The sequence below is a fragment of the Nicotiana tabacum genome, chromosome 8 (assembly GCF_000715075.1).
Source record: "Nicotiana tabacum cultivar K326 chromosome 8, ASM71507v2, whole genome shotgun sequence".
In the NCBI taxonomy this organism is placed as follows: Eukaryota; Viridiplantae; Streptophyta; class Magnoliopsida; order Solanales; family Solanaceae; genus Nicotiana; species Nicotiana tabacum.
Genome location: NC_134087.1, coordinates 205,198,850 through 205,222,052, shown reverse-complemented (window position 1 = coordinate 205,222,052; position 23,203 = coordinate 205,198,850). Strand labels below are relative to the sequence as shown.

At 42.0% G+C, this 23,203-nt stretch overlaps 1 protein-coding gene across 1 annotated transcript; it reads left to right on the top strand.

Annotated features, from left to right (window-relative positions):
- Window positions 1–19,985: 19,985 nt before the first annotated feature.
- Window positions 19,986–20,928, top strand: LOC142163510 (uncharacterized). Its single transcript, XM_075220804.1, has 2 exons — window positions 19,986–20,803; window positions 20,889–20,928. The coding sequence occupies exons 1-2, from the start codon at window positions 19,986–19,988 to the stop codon at window positions 20,926–20,928; spliced, it is 858 nt and encodes a 285-aa protein (XP_075076905.1).
- Window positions 20,929–23,203: the final 2,275 nt, after the last annotated feature.

The window sequence follows — 23,203 nt, the reverse complement described above, 5'->3', positions numbered from 1 at the left end:
TACAAGGCGGCTGTGAAATGATATAAATGCCCCTCCAAGTTATGAAATAAGCTCCCGCTGAAAAAAGATCGAACTATAAGGGTTTATTGTATGCGGTCTTACTTTGTACTTCTATATGAGACTGTTTACACGGCTCGAACTCGTAACTTCCTTGTCACATGACAACAAACTCAGAGGCGTATTCAGAATTTCAAAAGCATTAATACACTATGAGCAACAGAGACCCGAATTTTCGAGAGAGTGTTTGAGAGATATATTTTGGGTTTATAATTTTAAAGGTCAAAATGAAGACTACAAAAAGAGAAGGGAAAAAAATGTGTAACCAATATAAAAGGGAAAAATGAAATAAAAAAAGTGTATTTAATTAGAAAAAGCGGCGGAGCATGGGTATTTAACCCTATTTTTTAGTTAAAATATAATTTAAAAGAAGAAAGAGTACGGGAGCGAACCCCTGATTAAAAGATAGAAGGTGCACCTCCTTATCGATGCACTAAAATATTCACTTGAGTTTGGGTTCACCCATGTTAATTTAAGTATTTGAGCTGAAATTTACTAGTGTTATACATGATTTGGGGGAGGAGGATGGGTTATTGTGAACCTGTCCCTTCTCATATGTATTCGCTCTTGGCAGCAACTTTATCAGTTACGCCAAGGCTCCAAACTACTACGAGAGAAAAAAATATCTTTTTGTTTGTGTGATATATTTGATTCATCTTTAAATTTAGAAAATATTTGAATTTTTTTAATTGATGATATTTAACATGAATTTAGGCGTATGATTATAGAAGTTTTCCATTATGAAAAATAAGAAAATAATGACAAACAAATTAAAATGGAGAGAGTAACCTTATGGCTATTTTTCCTCTTGTATCCTGTGTGATTATTATCTTTTTAAAAACATTATTCGCTCTGTATTATTTTATATGAAAGTGTCACCATTTAGAATGCTAACAGTTATTTTTTACTGCAATTTTGTCAAACTCTTCTAAATATTTTGAATCTTTAACTATGTTGCTTATAATATTTTTATTTGGTCTTAAAAGATATACCTTTTTTTTTTTTTTTGAAAACCTTGAAGATCGAATTTATATCCCAAATTACATTGAAAATTATTAAGTGATTTATCCTCGAATTTCTTTATATAAATTGGGACTAATGGAATATACCAATATTATAGCAAAGACCCTATTTCTTTGCATTGCGTAAGGCGTTAATTTATGACTATGAATGCGTAGTTATTTGGCTCTTTCAACCATGAATTTAATGTTTTCTTAAGAGTAATAACATTAATTAGGTTGAGTTTTCATAGTTAAATGTATTAAAAACCTTGATTGTAAGTAAACTTATTACCACTAAATGCAAATTAACCCGAGGAATAGTTGGTGTTAAAATACTAGTAACAAGAATAACAGCCAAGAAGTAATACGTATTAAACACAAGACTTTTCAGCTAGGAAATACTCCAACATTTCACAATGAATATTATTTTCTTATGATGTTGGTGTTGAGAGCCGAGGCTCTGCTGGAAATCGTCTCTCTATATTCACGAGGTAGGGATAAGGTTTGTATACACATTATCTTTCTCATATTTCATTTGTAGAATTATATTGGATATGTTATTATTATTGTTATTGTTGTTGTTGTTATTGTTGTTGTTATGACGTTAATGTTGGGACCAGTGTGCGCTTACCTCAATTAATTCTATTAAATACTTGTTATCTCCCAAAAAAAATTAGTACCGAATAACTTGATACTCAAACTTAGATAGATTGGAAGAATATATACGGGGTCGTTTGGTACAATAGTGGTAAATCCTAGAACATCTCATGGGGTGGGATATCTCGTGGGATTAGCTATCCCGCCTTTTATGTGGGATAACTAACCATTTAGGGGTGGCTTGGTACACGATTCAATTATCCGAGATTATATAGTACAGGAATTATAATCCCTAGATCAATTTATCCGGCCTGGAAGGTAGGATAAAATAATATCAAGTTTGATAGGATAATGTGGGATAAGATGGGATATTTAAGATTAAGTCTTGTACTAAGTTAATACTATGTTTGGTTGACGGTATTAATTTATCTCGGAAAAAATTTATACTTGATAATTTATCTCGGATAAATTTTAAAGGAGATCTTTGATAATTTTTGAAAGAGATCATGCTTGACGTGGGTCCCATGACAGTGGAAACCGGAAAACTACGGACATTAATAATTTAATTTTTGACCTTGTAGAATCATGAAAAGTAAAAAAAGAAGAATTTTCCACAGCCAATTTTTTATTAAAAATATTGCAAAGTTATAATTAGCCACCATTACAAAGACAGCTATCTGTATTACTTGATGCTAAACTTTGTGCTTAGAAAAACTAAAAAATACTTACAATGATTGACTGACGGCACATGGACTAACTGATCAACGTTAAAATAGCAAGTATTATACTATGTAGTAATATTTTTTTTAGTTAAAACTAGTAAATTGTCATTTTAAATGAATCTCACTTTCCTGTGTTTATATTTTTATGCTTAGTACTCAACTACTCACATGCATTGCTGTCATTTGATGTCTCATTTCATGAGGATTTATCGTTATTGTGTTAAAGCTGCCAAACTTTTGAATATTTCTAGTCATCGGTATTATTCCACTGAATATCATCTAATTAATTAAATTATATCTGTATGCGGGTAAAATCGAGTCCATGATGCACCTCGGCCTCCGATAGAATAAGCCAGGCTCGAGACATGATGATAAGGGGCCGGCATCGAGGCGAAAGTCTCGTCGAGTCAGAATCTGGGGGCATGACGCCTGCCCCAAAAATTATCGGGGTCATGGTTCCAGATTGGTCTTAACCTCGAACAATTTCGAGGAGCATTATTGGACACTCAAGCATAGACAATAGAAGGCCGAAATATCCGTGACTGGCCGGATATCACGGTGGGGATCTCGGAACGTACTGATAAGGAGCCGGCAATCAGTTAATCAGAAGATTTTTTCGCCTTTACAGAGTTGTACCTAAAGTAGGACTCCTCTACTATATATAGAGGGTATGATAATTCATTTGAAATACATTGTAACACGCACTCGAAAGCAATATATTATTAGTTTATCTGTTATCAATTCATTCTCTTGTTCTTTAGTGCTGGCCGTGGTGAGCCCTGATCGAGGGTGACTACTTCACTAATGTTGGAACCACCCTACTTGTGTGGTTTGAATTTATTCTATCTTTGTTTGTTCAGTATTGACTTAATCTATCGCTTTGTATCGAATTAATCCGCGTATCCTTAAAACCACTTATAAATTTATTTGTTATCGATTTTGAGGGTAAACAGTTTGGCGCCCACCGTGGGGCTAAGGATAATAATGGCTATTTGATACAAACTTCTATAACATACCCTATTTTACACTTGTTCTTTGAAGTATCCCTAATTTCAGGCAAAAGTTCAAAATGTCGAACTCCCAGTCAGCCCCTCTGAACGTGGATGCTGAATGCGGCCACCATGGCGAGAACAACAATGTAGCGCCAAGTAGTGAGGTGCCCCCGGTTGACCTCAACAGAGTTTCAGTTGTAGACCCGATCGATGCTAGCTCGCATGTGGCCATCAATGCAAATTTGCCCACCGATTCCGCGAACAACATCCATAGGGAAGCCCGATTGGTTGCACGAAATATGCACGGTGGCGAAGATGATGAGATTAACTTGCATGTGATCTTCGAGATGTTATAGGCCCTACAGGCAGCAATAGCCTAGCTCCAGAACCAAAGCCACGTCCAAAGCAGAATTGAGCCCGAGCCATCCCGGGAAGTCATCGGCAGAAATGAATTGATCACGGAGAGGTCGAACAAAATTGAATTGGGGACCAACCCCGAGATCATAAAGATGCTCGAGGAACTAATTAAATGGATAGAAGATCGAAGCCAATGACAAAAAGGTGGAAACCTACAACTCCAGGGTCGACCAAAACCCAGGAGCAGCACCAATATTAAAGGGCATGGATTCCAAGAAGTTTGTTTAGAAACCTTTTCCTCCAAGCGCATCTCCGCAGCCGATCCCTAAGAAGTTCCGCATGCCCGAGATTCCTAAGTATAATGGAACGACCGGCCCAAATGAGCATGTGACCTCCTACACATGCGCCATCAAAGGGAATGACTTGGAGGATGATAAGATTGAGTCTGTCATGCTGAAAAAGTTCGGGGAAACTCTGTCAAAGGGAGCTATGATATGGTATCACAACCTGCCTCCTAATTCTATTGACTCGTTTGCTATGCTTGCAGATTCCTTTGTAAAAGCACGCGTCAGGGCTATTAAGATTGAGACCATGAAGTCAGACCTTTTCAAAGTGAAACAGAAGGATAATGAGATGCTCAGAGAATTCGTATTCTGGTTTCAAATGGAACGGATGGACCTACCTCCGGTCGCGGATGATTGGGTCGTTCAGTACTTCACCCAGTTACTCAATGTTCGAAGCTCATTAGCTTCACAACAGTTGAAACAAAATTTGGTAGAATACCCCGTTGTTACTTGGGCCGACGTGCACACCCGGTATCAATCAAAAATCAAGGTTAAAGATGATCAACTTGGGGCCCATTCCGGGTCCATTTATCCAGTCAGGGGGATCAAGATCAACACTGATAAAACCAAGGTCATAGAGGACATTAACGTAGTGGACAACATCAAGGTCGTACAAAGATTAACCGGGTGCATAGCCGTTTTAGGTCGATTCATTTCGAGATCCTCCGACAAGAGCCATCGGTTCTTGTCACTATTAAAGAAGAAGAAGAATTTCTCATGGACTCCGGAGTACCAACAAGCCTTTAAGGAACTCAAACGGTACCTCTCGAGCACACTTTGCTTCATACTCCGAAGGTACACGAACAGTTGTACCTATAATAGTATCTGAGGTGGCGGTAAGTGGAGTCCTGGTCCGGGAAGAGGAAGGTACGCAATATCCAATTTATTATGTTAGCAGAACTCTAGGCGAGGCCGAAACTAGATATCCTCACCTGGGGAAATTGGCGTTCGCTTTGTTAAGCACCTCTAGGAAGCTGAAACCATACTTCTAATGCCACCCCATATGTGTCGTAACTTTTTACCCATTGAGAAACATAATACATAAACCCGAACTCTCGGGAAGACTGGACAAATGGTTAGTGGAAATTAGTGGGTCGATATTGAATATCGACCCCGGACCGCCATTAAATATCAAATTTTGGCAGACTTCGTGTCTGACTTTACGTCGGCACTAATACCCGAAGTCGAAAAAGAGTTTTTGTTGAACTCGGGGACTTCGTCGGGGATCTGGACCTCTTTACGGACGGTGCTTCGAACGCAAAGGGGTATGGACTTGACATCGTGTTCAAGCCGCAGATAGGTAATGTAGTTAGACAATCTATCAGGACTGTAAAATTGACTAACAACGAGGCCGAGTATGAGGCTATGATTATAGGTCTTGAATTAGCTAAAAACTTGGGGCAGAGGTGATCGAAGCTGAGTGCGACTCCCTCCTTGTGGTGAACCAAGTCAACGACCCATTCAAGGTCAGAGAGGAACGAATGCAAAGATACCTGGATAAATTGCAAGTACATTACATGGGTTCAAGTAGTGGACTCTACAACATGTACCTCGGGATCAAAACAGCAAGGCCGACTCTCTCGCTAACTTAGGATCATCGGTCGATGATGATGAGTTCTATTTGGGGGCGGTCGTACAACTCATGAGATTGGTAGTGGAGGAAGGTCAAGCCAAGATAAACTCAATGAGCCTAAATTGGGACTATAGAAACAAATATATGGAGTATCTGAAGACCGGAAAACTGCCCCCGAATCCTAAGGAATTGAGGGCTCTGCGCACAAAGGTGGCCCAATTTAGCTTGTCTGAAGATGGTACCCTATTCAGGAGAATGTTCGATGGACCACACGAAATATGTCTAGGATCGAGAGATACCGAGTATGTTCTGAGGGAGGTCCACGAAGGCACCTGCGGAAATCATTCGGGCATCGAATCATTAGTTTGGAAAGTAATTAGAGCCGGCTACTACTGGATCGACATAAAAAAGGACGTGAAAGAGTTCGTACGAAAATGCAACGGATGTTAAAGGCACACTCTAATGATTCATCAGTCTAGGGAACTGCTATATTCGGTCTTGTCACCCTGGACTTTCATGAAATGGTGGGCGGACATCGTCGGTCCCCTTCCATGGGCACCCGGTAAGGCTCAATTTATATTGTTCATGACTGATTATTTTTCTAAATGGGTGGAAGCCCAGGCATTTGAGAAAGTCAGGGAGAAGGAAGTCATTGATTTCTTCTGGAACCACATAATATGCCGGTTCGGAATGTCGGCCGAGATCATGTGCGATAATGGGAAGCAGTTCATCGGCAGCAAAGTAAACAAGTTGTTCGAAGACCATAAAATCAAAAGGATCCTCTCAATACCCTATCACCCTAGTGGGAATGGGAAAGCAAAGTCCACAAACAAAACCATACTCCAAAACCTCAGAAATAGATTGACCGACACCAAAGGAAAATGGAAAGAAATCTTGCCCGAAGTCTTATGGGCATACCGTACGACCTCAAAGTCCAGTACCGGGGCCACCCCATTCTCGTTGGTTTATGACACCGGAGCTCTAATACTAGCAGAAGTGGGAGAATCGAGTCTTAGGTTCCGATATGCGACCAAAGAGTCAAACGACGAGGCCATGAATACGAGCCTGGAACTGTAGATGAAAGGCGTGAGGCCGCTCTCGTCTGGTTGGCCGCCCAAAAACAAAGAATCAAAAAGTATTACAATCGAATAGCCAACCTTCGGCACTTCAATGTCGGGGATTTAGTGTTAAGGAAGGTCACACTAAGCACCCAGAACCCGAGCGAAGGGAAGATGGGACTGAACTGGGAAGTTCCATATCAAATCATTAAGATCACCGGAAAAGGATCGTACAAACTCGGAGCAATGAATGGTGAGCGACTACCGAACAACTGGAACATAACTCACTTGAAGCGATACTACTGCTAAGGTATGACTCCATTCATTTCTTTTATTTTACATTTTGGACTAAAACTTACAGGTAACCATCAAGGAATGATACAATTTTTAGGCCTAAAAGCACGCGTTGCACTCTTTTTCCCTTGAACAGGTTTTGTCCCAAATAGGGTTTTCGGCAAGGTTTTTAACGAGGCAACAGTGGATCGTGCTAACTTAGAATCGAAGACCGGTTATGAACCGATGTCAAGGATCACGTCAACAGTATCTGAGGCTTCTATATGATCGGTTGCGAACACTAGGGGGCATCACCCACGGATAATGATGTTAAAAAAGGAAGAAACTTTATGCTCAAATAGTCTAAGCTCGGTCGATAGGATTCACTGTAAGGGCCAAACAGTCAAACGACCGTGCCTACATAGACCGCTCGAGCCCTGACACAAAACTTATATGCATGTGTAACCTTGTATATTGTGCACAGAAATGAAAGGGAGTTTCTACGTTGCGGATAAATATATTGTCCCTTAGAAATTTTATATTTCTTACATTTGGTCCCCTAAAGACATCAAACCCAAGGGCGACCTCACTCGAGGACTGTCTTCCAAGGTAGGTTCGGACAGTTCGGGATAACGAGGCCCGGGAGCATAAAGCCTATTAGGCAGTGCCCGAACTTTAAAGGCTATGACCATCCCAATTTGGGATGTTATCTTGGGTAAGCCCGGATGACTTGGGGTAACAAGCCCATCGGGAAACACCCAAACAAAAAAAGGCTATGGCCGTCCTAGAACGGCTTAGAGACGTCCGAGATCCGTAATCAAAACATAAGGCGTTTAAGATTTCTGAACCGGTTCAAAAGGCTACCCTCGGCAAATTATAATATAAAATATTGTAAGTACTTTGAGGATAGCTTCCAGTCATACCAAGCCCCCTATGAGTTTTAAGCGAAATAATATCAAGAACAAGGCTTATTCGAACCTCCTAACAAGACCTAATTATCACGTGCTAAGGCATTTGATATCTTTGCAATCGTAAAGGAAAAAAGCTTGAAATTATTGAAGGGAAAAAACCTTGTATATATATCAAAAGATTTTTACAAGGGCCAAACAGCCTCGATAAGAATTTTTACAAAGGCCAAACGTCCTCATAAAAAAACCAAATATAAAAAAGCAAAAACATCTGCAAATGCATCTAAGTAGCCTGGTCAACACGGAGCCCGCCTCATTACCAGGACCATCAGGGTCTTCTCCACCCCTGGATCCGCCAGAACCCTCGGAGTCTTCTTTGTCCTCAGGATAAGCCAACTTCTTGGCCTCGGCCTCAAGCCCCTTAGTTTTTTCAATCTCGGTCGATAAGTCAAAACCCTGAGCATGAACCTCCTCGAGGGCCTCCCTTCGGGACTGCCGCTTCTTGTATTCAACAATGTCTTTCAAGTGGTCCTGGGTTGCCATCTCATCGGCATCGGCCTTGGTTATTTCTGCCACCGACTTAGCCGTTTTAAGCTCCTTGGCGAGGGTCTCCCAATCGGCAACAACCGAGCTTAGTTGAGATCGGAGCTCCTTGATATTTTGGGACCGTGCCTCAGCCTTCTCCCTCGTCACTCGAAGTTGAGCTTACGACGAGGCCAATTGCGCCCGAGCGATTTTGTTTTTTGAGGCCAAGCAGTCTATTTTTCCTTTTCACTCTTCGGCCTCGACCTTGATAACATCCATCTCGGCCCTGAGCTGGTCGATCCGATCAATCTTCTGTTGTACCTATGAGTTCTGACTATTAATCACCGTGTCTAGATCATCGTCTCTAACTTCAAAGATTTTTACTTGTTCCAGGTCAGTGTGTTCTTTCTGAGCCGCGTCCAACTCGTCTCGAAGGCTCTTAGCCTCTTCTTCATGTTGCTCACTGAGAAGATTGTACATGTCTCTCTTCTTAGTGAACTCTTTGGCTTCGGCCTTGAGTTGGCTCAGCTCATCTCGATACCGGAGGAAGGTCTCGTGGTGAAGCACCGAGGCCTGAAAATATGAGAAGAAATATTAAGATCACCAATAGCCAAAGCTGAAAAATGAAAAGGTTTGGTAACACTTTACTCGGTTCACCGCCTGTTGTGCTTTGTTGGGAATCCACCTCATTCATTTTTGCCTGGTCTTCTTCGGTTACCAGGGACTAGAGGTAACTAACTACCCTAACGGGTGCGGAAAGAACCCGGGCATCCTCCGGAACAGTGATGATGATAATTGACCGCTTCCTACCAGGATCCGTACTCGGGGCAAGGAACCGATTGACCAGTCTCGGGCTCAAATTGGACCCACCTGCCCCCCAGGACAGACTTTTTCTCTATACTTCTAAGTTACCCAATTCGGTGACATCCTCCGTGGTGGTGGATTCCACGCCATCAAAATAGCTTTAGAGGGGATCGTTCGCTTAATGGACTCCCTCATTCGATCGCACCTTCGTCATTTTAGCTTCACCTAACATCGATTCTGTCAACTAAGGCAATCCTGTTATGTCAATTACACCGGACGGGGCAGAACCGGCATCTTGAGGGTTCTCAACCCTCACTACTGCACCAGCCTCTTGAACTTGAGAGGGATTGGCCTCCGTTGTTTCCCCCTTGGCTATTACCCGTTCCTCAGGGACTGATGGCTCTTGGCCCACTAAAAGTCCGTCCTCCTCAGGCTCGTCTCTAAGTTAGAGGTGTGAGTCCGAGTCAAGCACTCGGGAGTTAGAGGTTTCTTTGGACATGCAAACCAGCCTCCTTCTCGGTTTCTTTTCTCTGAGCTCGAGGAGCTTGGAGCCCTCCTACTTTCCTCTCTCCGACCTGCCCCAGAGTATGAGACTCGGCAGGAAAGTTCTCGCCACCGACTAGGGGCCTAAGCTCGACATCCCTAGGCAAGCCTGCAAAAAGAAGTAAAGGAAGTGAGAACTTTATGTTAAAAGAGGAACCTAACGCAACCTACTCGGGAAATAAATATCACCACAGGAACGGGCCTCCCACCGGCCCTTCGAAAGTTTACGCTATATGCACCCGGAGTAGGGCATCTATGAAAGATTCCCTCGACCCACTCTTTGAGTCTAGGGACAACATTTGGGACTCGATGAAGGCTGCACCACCATAAGTATCAGTGAGGAAAAGAAAGGTAAACGTAAAACTAAACATTCGAAGAAAAAGTCTACTTACGTGACATATTCCACTTATTAGTCTATAGCCAGCATTCAGCCGGAATCAAGTCTGAAGTCCTCATTCGGACAAAACGGTCTTGCCAGCCTTGATTCCGGTCATCATTGTTACTTGAGAATGGGTCTTTGTTGGCCCGGCGCACGAGCTTTATCAGCTCTCCTCGGAATAGTCGGGGACTATACAGACGAAGTAGGTGATCCACAGTGAAATAGCGGGAGTCAATTTTGCTCACAAAGAACCAGAGGAGGATCACAATCCTCCACATAGAAAGATGGATCTGATCAAGGCATACCTCGTATCTCTTGCAGAAATCTATGATGACTGGGTTCACTAGTCCCAATGTGAAGGAATAAGTGTTAACACTCAAATATCCCTCGACATGGGTGGTAATGGCCTCCTCAGGGTTGGGGACCACTATGTGTTTTTCAGCCTAATTGCAATCTTTCCGGACAGTAAGGAGGACCTCTTCAGTGATCGAGCATATTTATCTCGAGACCTCCTCACACCGATCCTACATGGAAGAAGTCTTTTCAATCTTGAAATCATCATTTACTGAGCACCCGCTGGGGACAAACATTTTTAAGGAGGGTTCAGCTACTAGTTCATAAACGGCCATGCCTGAAGCGGTTTCTTTGACCTCAATAGTCGACCTCGAAGTAGAAGGAGTTTCTTTTTGGGGAACGATTTTGGAAGTCTTTGCCATTCTTTTAGAAAGTAAAAGCGGAGGAAGATCTAGAAAAGATGAAGAATGAAAAGAAGTTGAAGGATTAGACTTGTTGGTTTGAGAGGAAGATGGGTGATAACAAAATTCTTTGCAAAAGGCCTCGAGTAACGGGTTAAAAGTGCTAAAGAGTAGTGTAATTCTAAGGGTACAACAGTCAAAGGTTTGATGTAAAGTGAAAATGAACAAAGGAGGGGATATTTATATTAGTTAGACAACGTTTCATGTCCACGGACGGCCAACCGGCGGTCGACATGCTTTTAATACCATGATGACATGACTGACGAGACGTTTTGCATTTTTTGTCATTTCTGACATGACGTATCGAAGAAGGAATCGGGGAGCTCATGTCGTTTCTCGTCAACTTAGTCTTCGAAAAATGAGGGGACTATCTGTATACGGGTAAAATTGAGCCCATGGTGCACCCCGGCGTACGACAAGATAAGCCAGGCTCGAGAAATGATGACAAGGGGCCGACATCGAGGCGAAAGTCTCGTCGAGTCAGAATTCGGGGGCATGACGCCTGCCCCCAGACTATCAGTGTCATTGTTCTGGATTGGTCTTAACATCGGACACTCAAGCATAGCCAATAGAAGGCCGAAATATTCGTGACCGGTTAGATATCATGGCGAGGATCTCGGCACGTACCGATGAGGAGCCGACAATCAGTTAATCAGAAGAATTTTTACTTTTTACAGAGTTGTACCTAAAGTAGGACTCCCATACTATATAGTGAGTTATGATAATTCATTTGGAATACATTGTAGCTTGCACTACAAAGCAATATATTATAATTTTATCTGTTATTGGTTCATTCTCTTGTTCTTTAGTGTTGGCTGTGGTGAGCCCTGATCGAGGGCGACTACTTTACTAAGGCTGGAACTACCCTACTCGTGTAGTTTGAATTTGTTCTATGACCAAATTAACTAGTTTGTTGCACATGCAGTCTGAAATGACCTTTAGGCTTACTGTGTTTACTTCAAATAGCCTGATAGAAGTGCACCATTAATTCGTTGAAAAGCCACCTGCATATTAATTTCATTAACTAGTACTGTGTAGCTTTTTAAGTTTCCTTGCAACTATATAGCTTCCCTTGAATTGTTTCATTTCTATCTTAGCAAAAACAAAAAGAACAACTTTCTTTTCTACAGTAACTACCTCTCCTTAATCGGCAGCCATGAAAAAGGTCTCTCCAAAGAAGCCTCATTTTTTCAAACCAAATCTGCCAGGTTTCAAGAATGGCCTTGTGGCTTATATACTTTTAAGAATTTCATCTTTATATATATTATATATATCTGCTATATGTATGGTTATAAAGGTGAAGGAGGGGGAATGTGAGAAACCTTGTAATAGTATATTGTCATGTCCGAAAAAAAGATATGAATCATACTTAATGACATGGCTATTTTAATTATACATATTTGTTTTACTGCAGAAAACTCTTATAGGTTTCTTGAAGTATCTGAAGGGACAAAAGAATGAACATGCAATACTTAGAAGGGGTAGTAAGAAGTAGTAGGTGAAGGTGAACGGTCGTCGATTCGAAGTGGGTTGGGCTAAATTTGCAAAAAGGATAGTTTGCAATTAGGAGATATGTTAATTTTCAGACATGAAGGAAACATGGAGTTTGAAGTTACCATATTCGAATCAAGGGACAACATTAGGGACTCGAGCGACGGCTGCACCACCACACGTATTAGTGAGAAAAAGAAAGGTAAACATAAAACTTAATATTCAAAGAAAAAGTCTACTTACGTGGCGTATTCCACTTCTCAGGGAATAGCCAGCATTCACCCAGAATCAAGTCTAAAGTCCTCACTCGGACAAAACAGTCTTGTCAGCCTCGATCCCGATCTTCATTGATACTTGAGAATGGGGCTTTGCTGGCCCGGCGCACTAGCTTTATCAGCCCCCCTTGGAATAGTCAGGGACTGTACGTACGAAGTAGGTGATCCATAGTAAAACGGCAGGAGTCAATTTTAATCACAAAGAACCGAAGGTTCACTGGTCATAATGTGAAGGGATAAGTGTAAACACTCATATATCCCTCGACATGGGTGGTAATGGCCTCCTCAAGGTTGGGGACCAATATGTGTTTATCGATCTAGTTGTAGTCTTTCCAGACAGTAGGGAGGACCTCTTTGGTGATCGAGAAGATGTATATCGATACCTCCTCACACCGACCCTGCACGGAGGAAAGCTTTTCAACCTTGAAATCATCGTTGACCGAGCACCCGCCAGGGACTAATATTTTCAAGGAAGGTTAAGCTACTACTTCATCAACGGCCACGTCCGGAGCGGTCTCTTCAACCTTAGTGGTCAGCCTCGAAGTACAAGGAGTTTCTTTATAAGGAATGGTTTTGGAAGTCTTTGCCATTTTTTATAAAGTAAAACTTGTGGAAGATCTGGAAAGGATGAAGAAAGAAAGGAAGTCGAAGGATTAGACTTATTGGCTTGAGAGGGAAATGGGTAAAAAAAAAATCTTTGCAAAAGGCCTCGAGTAACAGGGGTAAAAGTGCTAAAAGTGTTGTAACTCTAAGGGTACGACGGTAGAGGGTTTGATGTAAAGTGAAAATAAACAAACAAGGGGATATTTACAGTAGTTAGGCGACATTTCATGTCTACGGACGGCCAACCTGCTGCCGACATGCATTTAATGCCATTATGACATGACTGACGAGACGTTTCACATTTTTTGTCGTTTCTGACACGACGTATCGAAGAAGTTATCGGGGAGCTCATGTCGTTTCTCGTCAACTTAGCCTCCGAGAAACAAGGAGACTATTTGTATACCGGTAAAATCCAGCCTATGGTGCACCTCGGCGTTCGACAAGATAAGCCAGGCATGAGACATGATGACAAAGGGCCTACATCGAGGCGAAAGTCTCATCGAGTCGGAATCTGGGGGCATGATGCCTGCCCCGAGACTATCAGGGTCATGGTTCTGGATTGGTTTTAACCTCGAACAACTTCGAGGAACATTATTAGACAATCAAGCATAGCCAACAGAAGGCCGAAATATCCATGACCGGTTGGATATCACGGTGGGGATCTTGACACGTACCGATTAGGAGCCGATAATTTGTTAATCGGAAGATTTTTTTACCTTGTACAGATTTCTACCTAAAGTAGGACTCCCTTACTATATAGGGGGAGGGTATGATAATTCATTTGGAATTCATTGTAACATGCACTCCAAAGCAATAAATTATAATTTTATCTGTTATTAGTTCATTCTCTTATTCTTTAGTGCTGGCCGTGGTGAGCCCTGATCGAGGGCGACTACTTTACTAAGGCTGGAACTACCCTACTCGTGTGGTTTGAATTTATTCTATAACCAAATGAACAAATATGTTGCACATGCATTCTGAAATGACCTTTAGGCTTACTGTGGTTACATCAAATAGCCTTATAGAAGTGCACCATTAATTCTTTGAAAAACCACTTGCATATTAATTCCATTAACTAGTACTGTGCAGCTTTTTCAGTTTCTTTACAACTCTATAGCTTCCCCTGAATTGTTTCATTTCTATCTTAGCAAAAACAAAAAGAACACTTTTCTTTTCTACAGTAACTACATCTCCTAAATCAACAGCCATGAAAAAAGTCTCTCCAAAGAAGCCTCTTTTTTTCAAACCAATTTTGCCAGGTTTCTGGAATGGCCTTGTGACTTATTATACTTTTAAAATTTTCATCTTTCTATATATTATATATATATATATGCTATATGTATGGTTATAAAGGTGAAAGAGGGGGAATGTGAGAGACCTTGTAATAGTATATTGTCTCGTCCGAAAAAAGATACGAATCATACTTAATGACATGGCTATTTTAGTTATACATATTTGTTTTACTGCAGAAAATTCTAATAGATTTCTTGAATTATCTGAAGGGACAAAAGAATGAACATGCAATACTTAGAAGGGGTAGTAAGAAGTGGTAGGTGAAGGTGAACGGTCGTCGATTCGAAGCGGGTTGGGCTAAATTTGCAGAAAAGGATGGTTTGCAATTAGGAGATATGTTGATTTCCAGACATGAAGGAAACATGGAGTTTGAGGTTACCATACTCGAATCAAGGGACAACATTTGGGACTCGAGCGACGGCTGCACCACCACAAGTATTAGTGAGAAAAAGAAAGGTAAACGTAAAACTTAATATTCAAAGAAAAAGTCTACTTATGTGGCGTATTCCACTTCTCAGGGAATAGCCAGCATTCAGCCAGAATCAAGTCTAAAGTCCTCACTCGGACAAAACAGTCTTGCCAGCCTCGATCCCGTTCTTCGTTGATACTTTAGAACGGGGTTTTGCTGGCCCGGTGTACGAGCTTTATCATCCCCTATCGGAATAGTCGAGGACTGTACATACAAAGTAGGTGATCCACAGTGAATCGGTAGGAGTCAATTTTGCTCACAAAGAACCAGAGGAGGATCACAATCCTCTACATAGAAGTATGGATCTGACCGAGGCATACCTCATATCTCTTGCATAAATACATGATGACCAGGTTCGCTAGTCCCACTATGAAGGGATAAGTGTAAACACTCAGATATCCCTCTACATGGGTGGTAATGGCCTCCTCAGGGTCGGGGACCACTATGTGTTTATCGGCCTAGGGCAGTCTTTCCGTACTATAGGGAGGACCTCTCCGGTGATCAACAAGATGTATCTTGAGTTTTCCTGACATCGACCCTGCATGGAGGAAGGCTTTTCAACCTTGAAATCATCATTGACCAAGCACCCGTCGGGGACAAATATTTTCAAGGAGGGTTCAACTACTGGTTCATCAACGGCCATGCCTGGAGCGGTCTCTTCGACCTCAGTGGTCAGCCTCGAAGTAGAAGGAGTTTCTTTTTGAGGAACAGTTTTGGATGTCTTTGCCATTATTTTAGAAAATAAAAATGGAGGAAGATCTGGATAGGAGGAAGTAATAAAGGAATTTGAAGGATTAGACTTGTTGGCTTGAGAGAGAGATGGGTAAAAAAATATTCTTTGCAAAAGACCTCGAGTAACAGGGGTAAAAATGCTAAAGAGTATTGTAATTCTAAGGGTACGACTATAGAAGGTTTGTTGTAAAGTGAAAATGAACAAAAGAGAAGATATTTTTAGTAGTTAGGTGACATTTCATGTCCATGGACGACCAACCAGCGGCCGACATGCATTTAATGCCATTATGACATGACTGACGAGATGTTTCGCATTTTGTGTCGTTTCTGACACGAAGTATTGAAGAAGGAATCGGGGAGCTCATGTCGTTTCTTTTCAACTTAGTCTCCGAGAAACGAGGGAACTATCTGTATATGGGTAAAATCGGGCTCATGGAACACTCCGATCTCCGACAAAATGAGCCAAGCTCGAGACATAATAACAAGGGATCAAAACCGAGGTAAGAGTCTCATCGAGTCAGAATTCGGGGGCATGACACCCGCCCCCGAGAATATTGGGGTTATGGTTCGGGATCAGTCCTAGCCTTGAATGACTTCGAAGAACATTATCGGGCAATCAAGCACGGCCAACAGAAAGACGTAATATCCGTGACCGGCCAGATATCACGGTGGGGATCTCGGCACGTATCGATGAAGGAACCGGCAATCAGTTAATCAGAAGATTTTTTTACCTTTGATATAGTTGTACCTAAAGTAGGACTCCCCTACTATATAAGGGGGAGGGTATGATAATTCATTTGGAATACATTGTAACACGCATACCAAAAGAATATATTATTATTTTATCTATTATTAGTTCATTCTCTTGTTCTTTAGTGCTGGCCGTGGTGAGCCCTGATCGAGGGCGACTACTTCACTAAGGCTGGAACTACACTACTCGTGTGATCTGAATTTATTGTATAACCAAATTAACTAGTCTGTTGCATATGCAGTCTGAAATGACCTTTAGGCTTACTGTGATTACATCAAATAGCCTGATAGAAGTGCACCATTGATAATAGGCTAGATTTATGTAATATGGCGATTGCTTATGCCCTAGCTTGATTATGTTTCACTGTGATAATATAGTTAAATTATGATAAATTGGCTCTAATTGTGAATTTCACACGTTGCAGGAGTGAGTAGCACGTATGAGGACTTAAAGCTGTGATTGGAGCTAAATTGAAGCAAGAAAAGCCTCTAGGAGCGGAGTACGTTGGAACACGAGAAAAAGAAGAGATGAAATGAAGACCTGGACTAGCGCGACCATGCTAGCCCAGATGGTCGAGGCAGAATGATAGGGCGTATGCGCGGTCACTAGCGTGTCCATTAGCGCGACCGCGCTAGCCTAGTTCTGGAAAAGTAAAATTTAGGGGTAAAATTGGAATTTCGGGGGCAAATCCACTTAACCTATAGAATGTCTAGCTCGCCCAAAAGATTCATTATCAAGGTTTTCATAGCTTAGTTGAAAAAAAAGGAGAGGCAAGAGGCAGGAGGATAACTCAACATCGAGTTCTTCCTTTCTTTTTTTTGTTTTTATGATTTGTGATGAATTTGAATGTTGTTCTGATGAACACTAGTATGAGTAGCTAAATATTTAGTCTAAGGTTTTGATGGAACCTATTGAAGGATGAATGTCTTGTTATGTTAATATAGTTTGCCTGGTTTAATCTCTATTTGTTCAACTACGTTCTTGTTGTAGTTAATTGATAGGATCCTCAATTAGCTGTGCCTATTTAGTGTGCATAACTTGGGAGAGAGTGCATATTTAGGTAATTGTTGAACAACACCACTCCCAAAGTATATGAGGGATCAATAACCGAGGGTTTATAGGCGGGATTAGGGATAACGAAGCCTTGGGTGCAATCTAAAGTGAGCGGTAATAAACAAAGCTAGTTAGCGTGTCTCGGGAGAGTGTGTCTAGTAAATTATCGTGATTACTCGGGAGATATTTACGGTAATATGAGTGCTCATGATTGATAGAGATGATTAGGCAATTCTATGTGAAACATAACCGGAATGGATTCCATCAATAGGGGAAATCATAACCTTAGAACCTTCTCTTAATTGTTTACAACTTAATCATAGTTAGTTTTCAGTTGCTTATTTACATTCATTCTAAGTTAGTACAAACATCTTCAATTGTTACTCACAATATTTGGGAAGTTGATTTCGTGGAATTTAGTAAGTCTAACGAGAGTAATTGATAGGTTAATTCTTTGTGGGTTCGACTCTGGGCTAAATACTCAGATTATATTTGCAACGTCCGTGTGTCCTTTTTATAAGGCATAGTTGGGCGTGATCAAATTTTGTTGCCATTACCAGGGAATTAACGGTGTTATCAATTACAATTGAAAGAAGTACAAAAATTCTTAGTGTAGTCAGTTTTCTCTATACCCAATCTTTACATTGGAATTTTAACATTTGTTGACTAGGTTGTACAGGTGCATGCCTAGAAACTCATCGAGAACTGGTGAAGTATTTGAAACATTATCAGATCCTGAGAGAGTTCTCAAGGACTTGAACCGGGCCAACCAGAAAAACAAAAAACAACAAACAACTGAACAATTCGAAGCAGACACGGGAGATCACGAAGAAGATCCAGCTGTACCAATAGCGTCAGTGGCACCTCTTGTGCCAGAGGTTGCTCTCTATGACTGGGCACAACCCACAGCCGAAAATCTAGCCATAGCAATTGTAGTCCTGCAGATACATGCTGAATCATTCCAAATCACGAATAACATGCTGCACTTGTTGCAAAACAAGGGACTATTTTCGGGGTCACAAGTCGAAGATCCTCAACAACACTTGAAGAATTTCCTGTCAATCTGTAAAACCCAAAGGCAGCCCAACGTAACTCCGGAAGCAATCAAGCTGTTATTGTTTCCATTCTCAGTGACAGGAGCTGCACAGACCTGGCTAAACTCACTCCCCTTAAATTCCATAACAACTTGGGAGGAGTTAGTCAAGCAATTCGTGAACAAGTTCCACCCACCCAACAAGACTGCTCAACAAATTGATGAAATTTTGAGTTTTAAACAGAGACCAATGGAGACACTGCATGAAACATGGTAACGTTTCAAAGGGATGTTGGTTATGTTTTCTTGACAAGATGGCATAGAATTCAGGATGGACAACTAGGAATGCACCTATCACTCCAGTGGTTCACTCAGTGCCCTTAGATCCATCCAACTCTATGGCTGAAAATATGGCCACCTTATTGACACAGATGAGTATCCTCACCAAAAAGGTGAAAGAGTCAGGGTAGAAGCAGCAGGTACACATCATAGATACTACCAATGGGGGATTGTCCACATCTTGCATTAGTCAGCCAATTGGTAACTAGTGGAATGCAGAACATGATCATCATCACTACCCTGAAGACATGAACTATGTGTCCAATTATGGAGGTCAGAGACAGGGTGGTCAGAATTGGGGCCAACAAAATCAGCCGTATAGGCCAGTCCAGCCACAGTTTAACAATGGGAACATGGGAGGTATGAGACCTCCTAACAATATGGCACCTTACCCAAGGCCACAGGGATATAACAATCAAAATCAGTAGTAGGGGTATCACCCTCCTCAGTAGAAGCATGGTGGACCGGAGGAAGATGAGTTTGCTAGACTTGAGGCAATGATACAACAGGTTATTGGGTCTAATGCAAAAATTAGTGAAAGAGTAGATGCATATGATTCAGCTATCAAGAATATTGAAGTGCAGATGGGCCAAATTTCAATGTCTCTAAAAAATCGTACTCATGGGACATTACCTGCAGGCACCCAAATAAATCCAAAAGATCAAGGCCTGAAGCAGCTGATGGCAGTGAGTCTACGTAATGGCAGAGATTTGGATGTGGAGCAAGAGAGGGAGCGAGAAAGCAGACAAGCTGAGACATTCATACTAGTGCCCATTGAGCTAGATGAGTCAATGAAACTGACAGAGGTCACAGTCCAGCCTGCCCAGGAAGAACATAACATTCATATTGAGACTGAGAAAGAAGCTAAGACAGCCCAAGAACAAGTAGTTGAGGTGGCAACTGATAAAGAGCAGTCCTAAATCATTGGGAAGAAGAGACCTCCTGCACCATTCCCTCAGAGGCTGGCTAAGTACCAAAAGGAGGAGCAATACAAGAAATTCTTGGAAATACTGAAACAAATCTAGGTAAATATTTCATTGATAGATGCTTTGAAAGAGATGTCTGGGTATGCAAAAATGATGAAGGACTTAATATCCCGAAAATTCGATTTCCAAGACTTGGCCACGGTGACTCTTACTCAAACCTGCAGTGCAGTGGTGACTAGACCAATTGCGGAGAAGCTATCTGACCCAGGGAGCTTTACAATTCCCTGCACTATTGGTAATTTTGCTTTTGCTAAGGCACTTTGTGATCTAGGGGCCAGCATAAATCTTATGCCCCTAGCGATTTATAAGAGGCTGGGGATTGGAAGAGCTAAACCCGCATCTATGTTGTTGCAGCTAGCTGACAGGACTGTAAAAAGACCCTCTGGTATCCTGGATGATGTGTTGATTCAGGTGGGGAAATTTGTGTTCCCTGCAAATTTTGTGATCTTAGACTACAAGGTGGACGAAGAAATTCCCATAATTTTGGGAAGGCCGTTCTTAGCCACTAGGAGAGCTCTCATTGATTGTGAGACTGGGGAGCTTAAGATGAGATTGAATGATGAAGATATAACATTCAATATGCAAAAATCTATGAGGCGACCAAGTGAATTCGCCAATTGCTCTCCTATTGATGTCGTGGATGTAATTGTAGAAACTGATGATGAGATGCTGACTATTGAGGACCCTCTTGTTACATGTCTGATGAATTTAGATGAGGTGAATGGAGAAGAGTTGGCAGAATGGGTATTGGCATTAGAGGGCAGATGGTTCTGGGATAGAACTCTTGAATTTGAGCTCTTGCACTTAGAAAATAGAGAAACTCCTCCAGCCATGCCGTCCATCGAAGAACCACCAAAGCTGGAATTGAAGCCACTTCCCGCCCATCTCAGGTATGAGTTCCTTGGACCTGACTCCACATTACCTGTTATTATCTCATCTAGTTTGTTAGATGTGCAAGCACAACAACTATTGCAGGTACTCAAGGAGTGTAAGACTGCCATTGGGTGGACCATGACAGACATTAAGGGGATCAGCCCCGCCTATTGTATGTATAAAATTCTGCTAGAAGAGGGACACAAACCTTACAGGGAACACCAAAGAAGGCTGAACTCAAACATGAAGGAAGTGGTGAAGAAAGAAGTGATAAAGTGGTTAGATGCGGGAATCATTTTCCCAATCTCTGACAGCAGCTGGGTTAGCCCAGTGCAATGTGTGCCTAAGAAGGGTGTCATGACGGTGATAAAAAACGATAACAATGAACTGATTTCAACAAGAACCGTCACGGGCTGGAGAATTCGCATGGATTATAGAAAGTTAAATCTGGCCACTAGGAAAGACCACTTCCCACTTCCCTTCATTGATCAGATGCTAGACAGATTGGCAGGGAGGTCACACTTTTATTTTTTGGATGGGTACTCAGGGTACAATCAGATCTCCATTGCACTAGAGGACAGAGAGAAGACCTCTTTCACTTGCCCATATGGCATTTATGCCTTTCGGAGGATGCCCTTTGGCCTATGCAATACACCCGCCACATTCCAAAGGTGCATGATGGCCATATTCACTGATATGGTAGAGGACATAATGGAGGTATTCATGGATGATTTCTCAGTGGTGGGGAACCCATTTGATGAGTGCCTTATAAATCTGACTCGTGTGCTGAAACGGTGTATTGAGACTAACCTGGTTCTTAATTGGGAGAAGTGCCATTTTATGGTACAAGAGGGCATAGTCTTGGGACACCGGGTGTCAAGTAAAGGAATTGAGGTGGATCAATCTAAAGTTGAAGTGATAGCAAAGTTGCCACCTCCAACTTCAGTCAAGGCAATCAGGAGCTTCCTCGGGCATGCCGGTTTCTACCGGAGATTCATAAGAGACTTCTCAAAATTTGCCAACCCTCTCTGTAAGTTGTTAGAAAATGATCACCCTTTCTTGTTTTCTAATGATTGCAGAGTAGCATTCGAGGAGTTGAAAAAGAGGCTAGTCAGAACACCCATCGTTGTTGCCCCCCGACGCAGTGGGGGCAGTGTTGGGACTACGGAAAGACAAGCTAATGCATCCAATCTACTATGCTAGTAGAACACTGAGTGGAGCCCAGTTGAACTATAGTGTGACTAAGAAGGAGATGTTGGCTGTGATGTTTGCTTTCGACAAATTCAGATCGTACCTGATTGGCTCTAAGGTAATTGCATACACTGATCATGCAGCTCTCAGGTACTTGATTGAGAAGAAGAAGTCTAAGCCGCGCCTGATTCATTGGGTGTTGTTGCTGCAAGAATTCGACCTCGAAATTTATGACCGTAAGGGCACAGAAAACCAAGTCGCTGACCATCTATCACGACTTGAGGGAGATGAAAACTCAGTTGAGGTTGAGGACATTCTGGAAACCTTTCCAAATGAGCAGCTGCTCGCTACTAGTCTTGAGGAAGTGCCATGGTATGCAGACTTTGCAAATTACCTGGCCAGCGGTATAGTTCCCTATGACCTTTCCTCTGTACAAAAGAAAAAGTTTTATCATGACTGCCGCATGTATGATTGGGATGAACCTTACTTGTTTCAAATATGTGTTGACAATATGATCCGGAGGTGTGTCCCCGAGATAAAATAATCTTCTATTTTACAGGCATGTCATGCATCGTCATATGGAGGGCATTTTGGAGGAGTCAGGACAGCTGCAAAAGTGCTAGAGGCTGGTTTTTTTGGGCAAAGAGTGTTTAAAGGTGCGCACTAATGGGTGAAAGGTTGCAATGAATGTCAACGAACCGGGAACATTTTCCGTCGCCATGAGATGCCCATGAACCCGATTCAAGAGGTGGAAGTGTTTGATGTTTGGGGGATTGACTTCATGGGACCCTTCGTCAGCTCCTTTGGAAATAAGTACATACTTGTTGCTGTGGATTACGTGTCCAAATGGGTAGAAGCTGCAGCGTTGCCCACTAATGATGTAAGAGTGGTGGTGGGATTTTTGAAGAAGAACATATTCACCCGTTTTGGGACCCCGAGAGTGATTATCAATGACGGAGGCACCCACTTCTGTAATAGAGCCTTCGAGAAGTTGCTAGCAAAGTATGATGTACGCCACAAGGTGGCTACCCTTATCACCCGTAGAGTAGTGGACAGACGGAAATGTCTAATAGAGAAATAAAGAGTGTATTGACCAAGACTGTAAATGCCACAAGAACTGATTGGGCGAAAAAGCTAGATGATGCACTCTGGGCTTATAGAACTGCTTTTAAAACACCAATTGGTATGTCACCATATAAGTTGGTGTTCGGGAAGGCCTGCCACTT

Bases quoted from the DNA above. Each gene is read 5' to 3' on its own strand.
- LOC142163510 (XM_075220804.1), top strand. From the start codon at position 19,986: ATGTCTGGGTATGCAAAAATGATGAAGGACTTAATATCCCGAAAATTC. The intron at 20,804-20,888 runs GTATGAGTTCCT...CAACTATTGCAG, and splicing joins CCACTTCCCGCCCATCTCAG to GTACTCAAGGAGTGTAAGAC.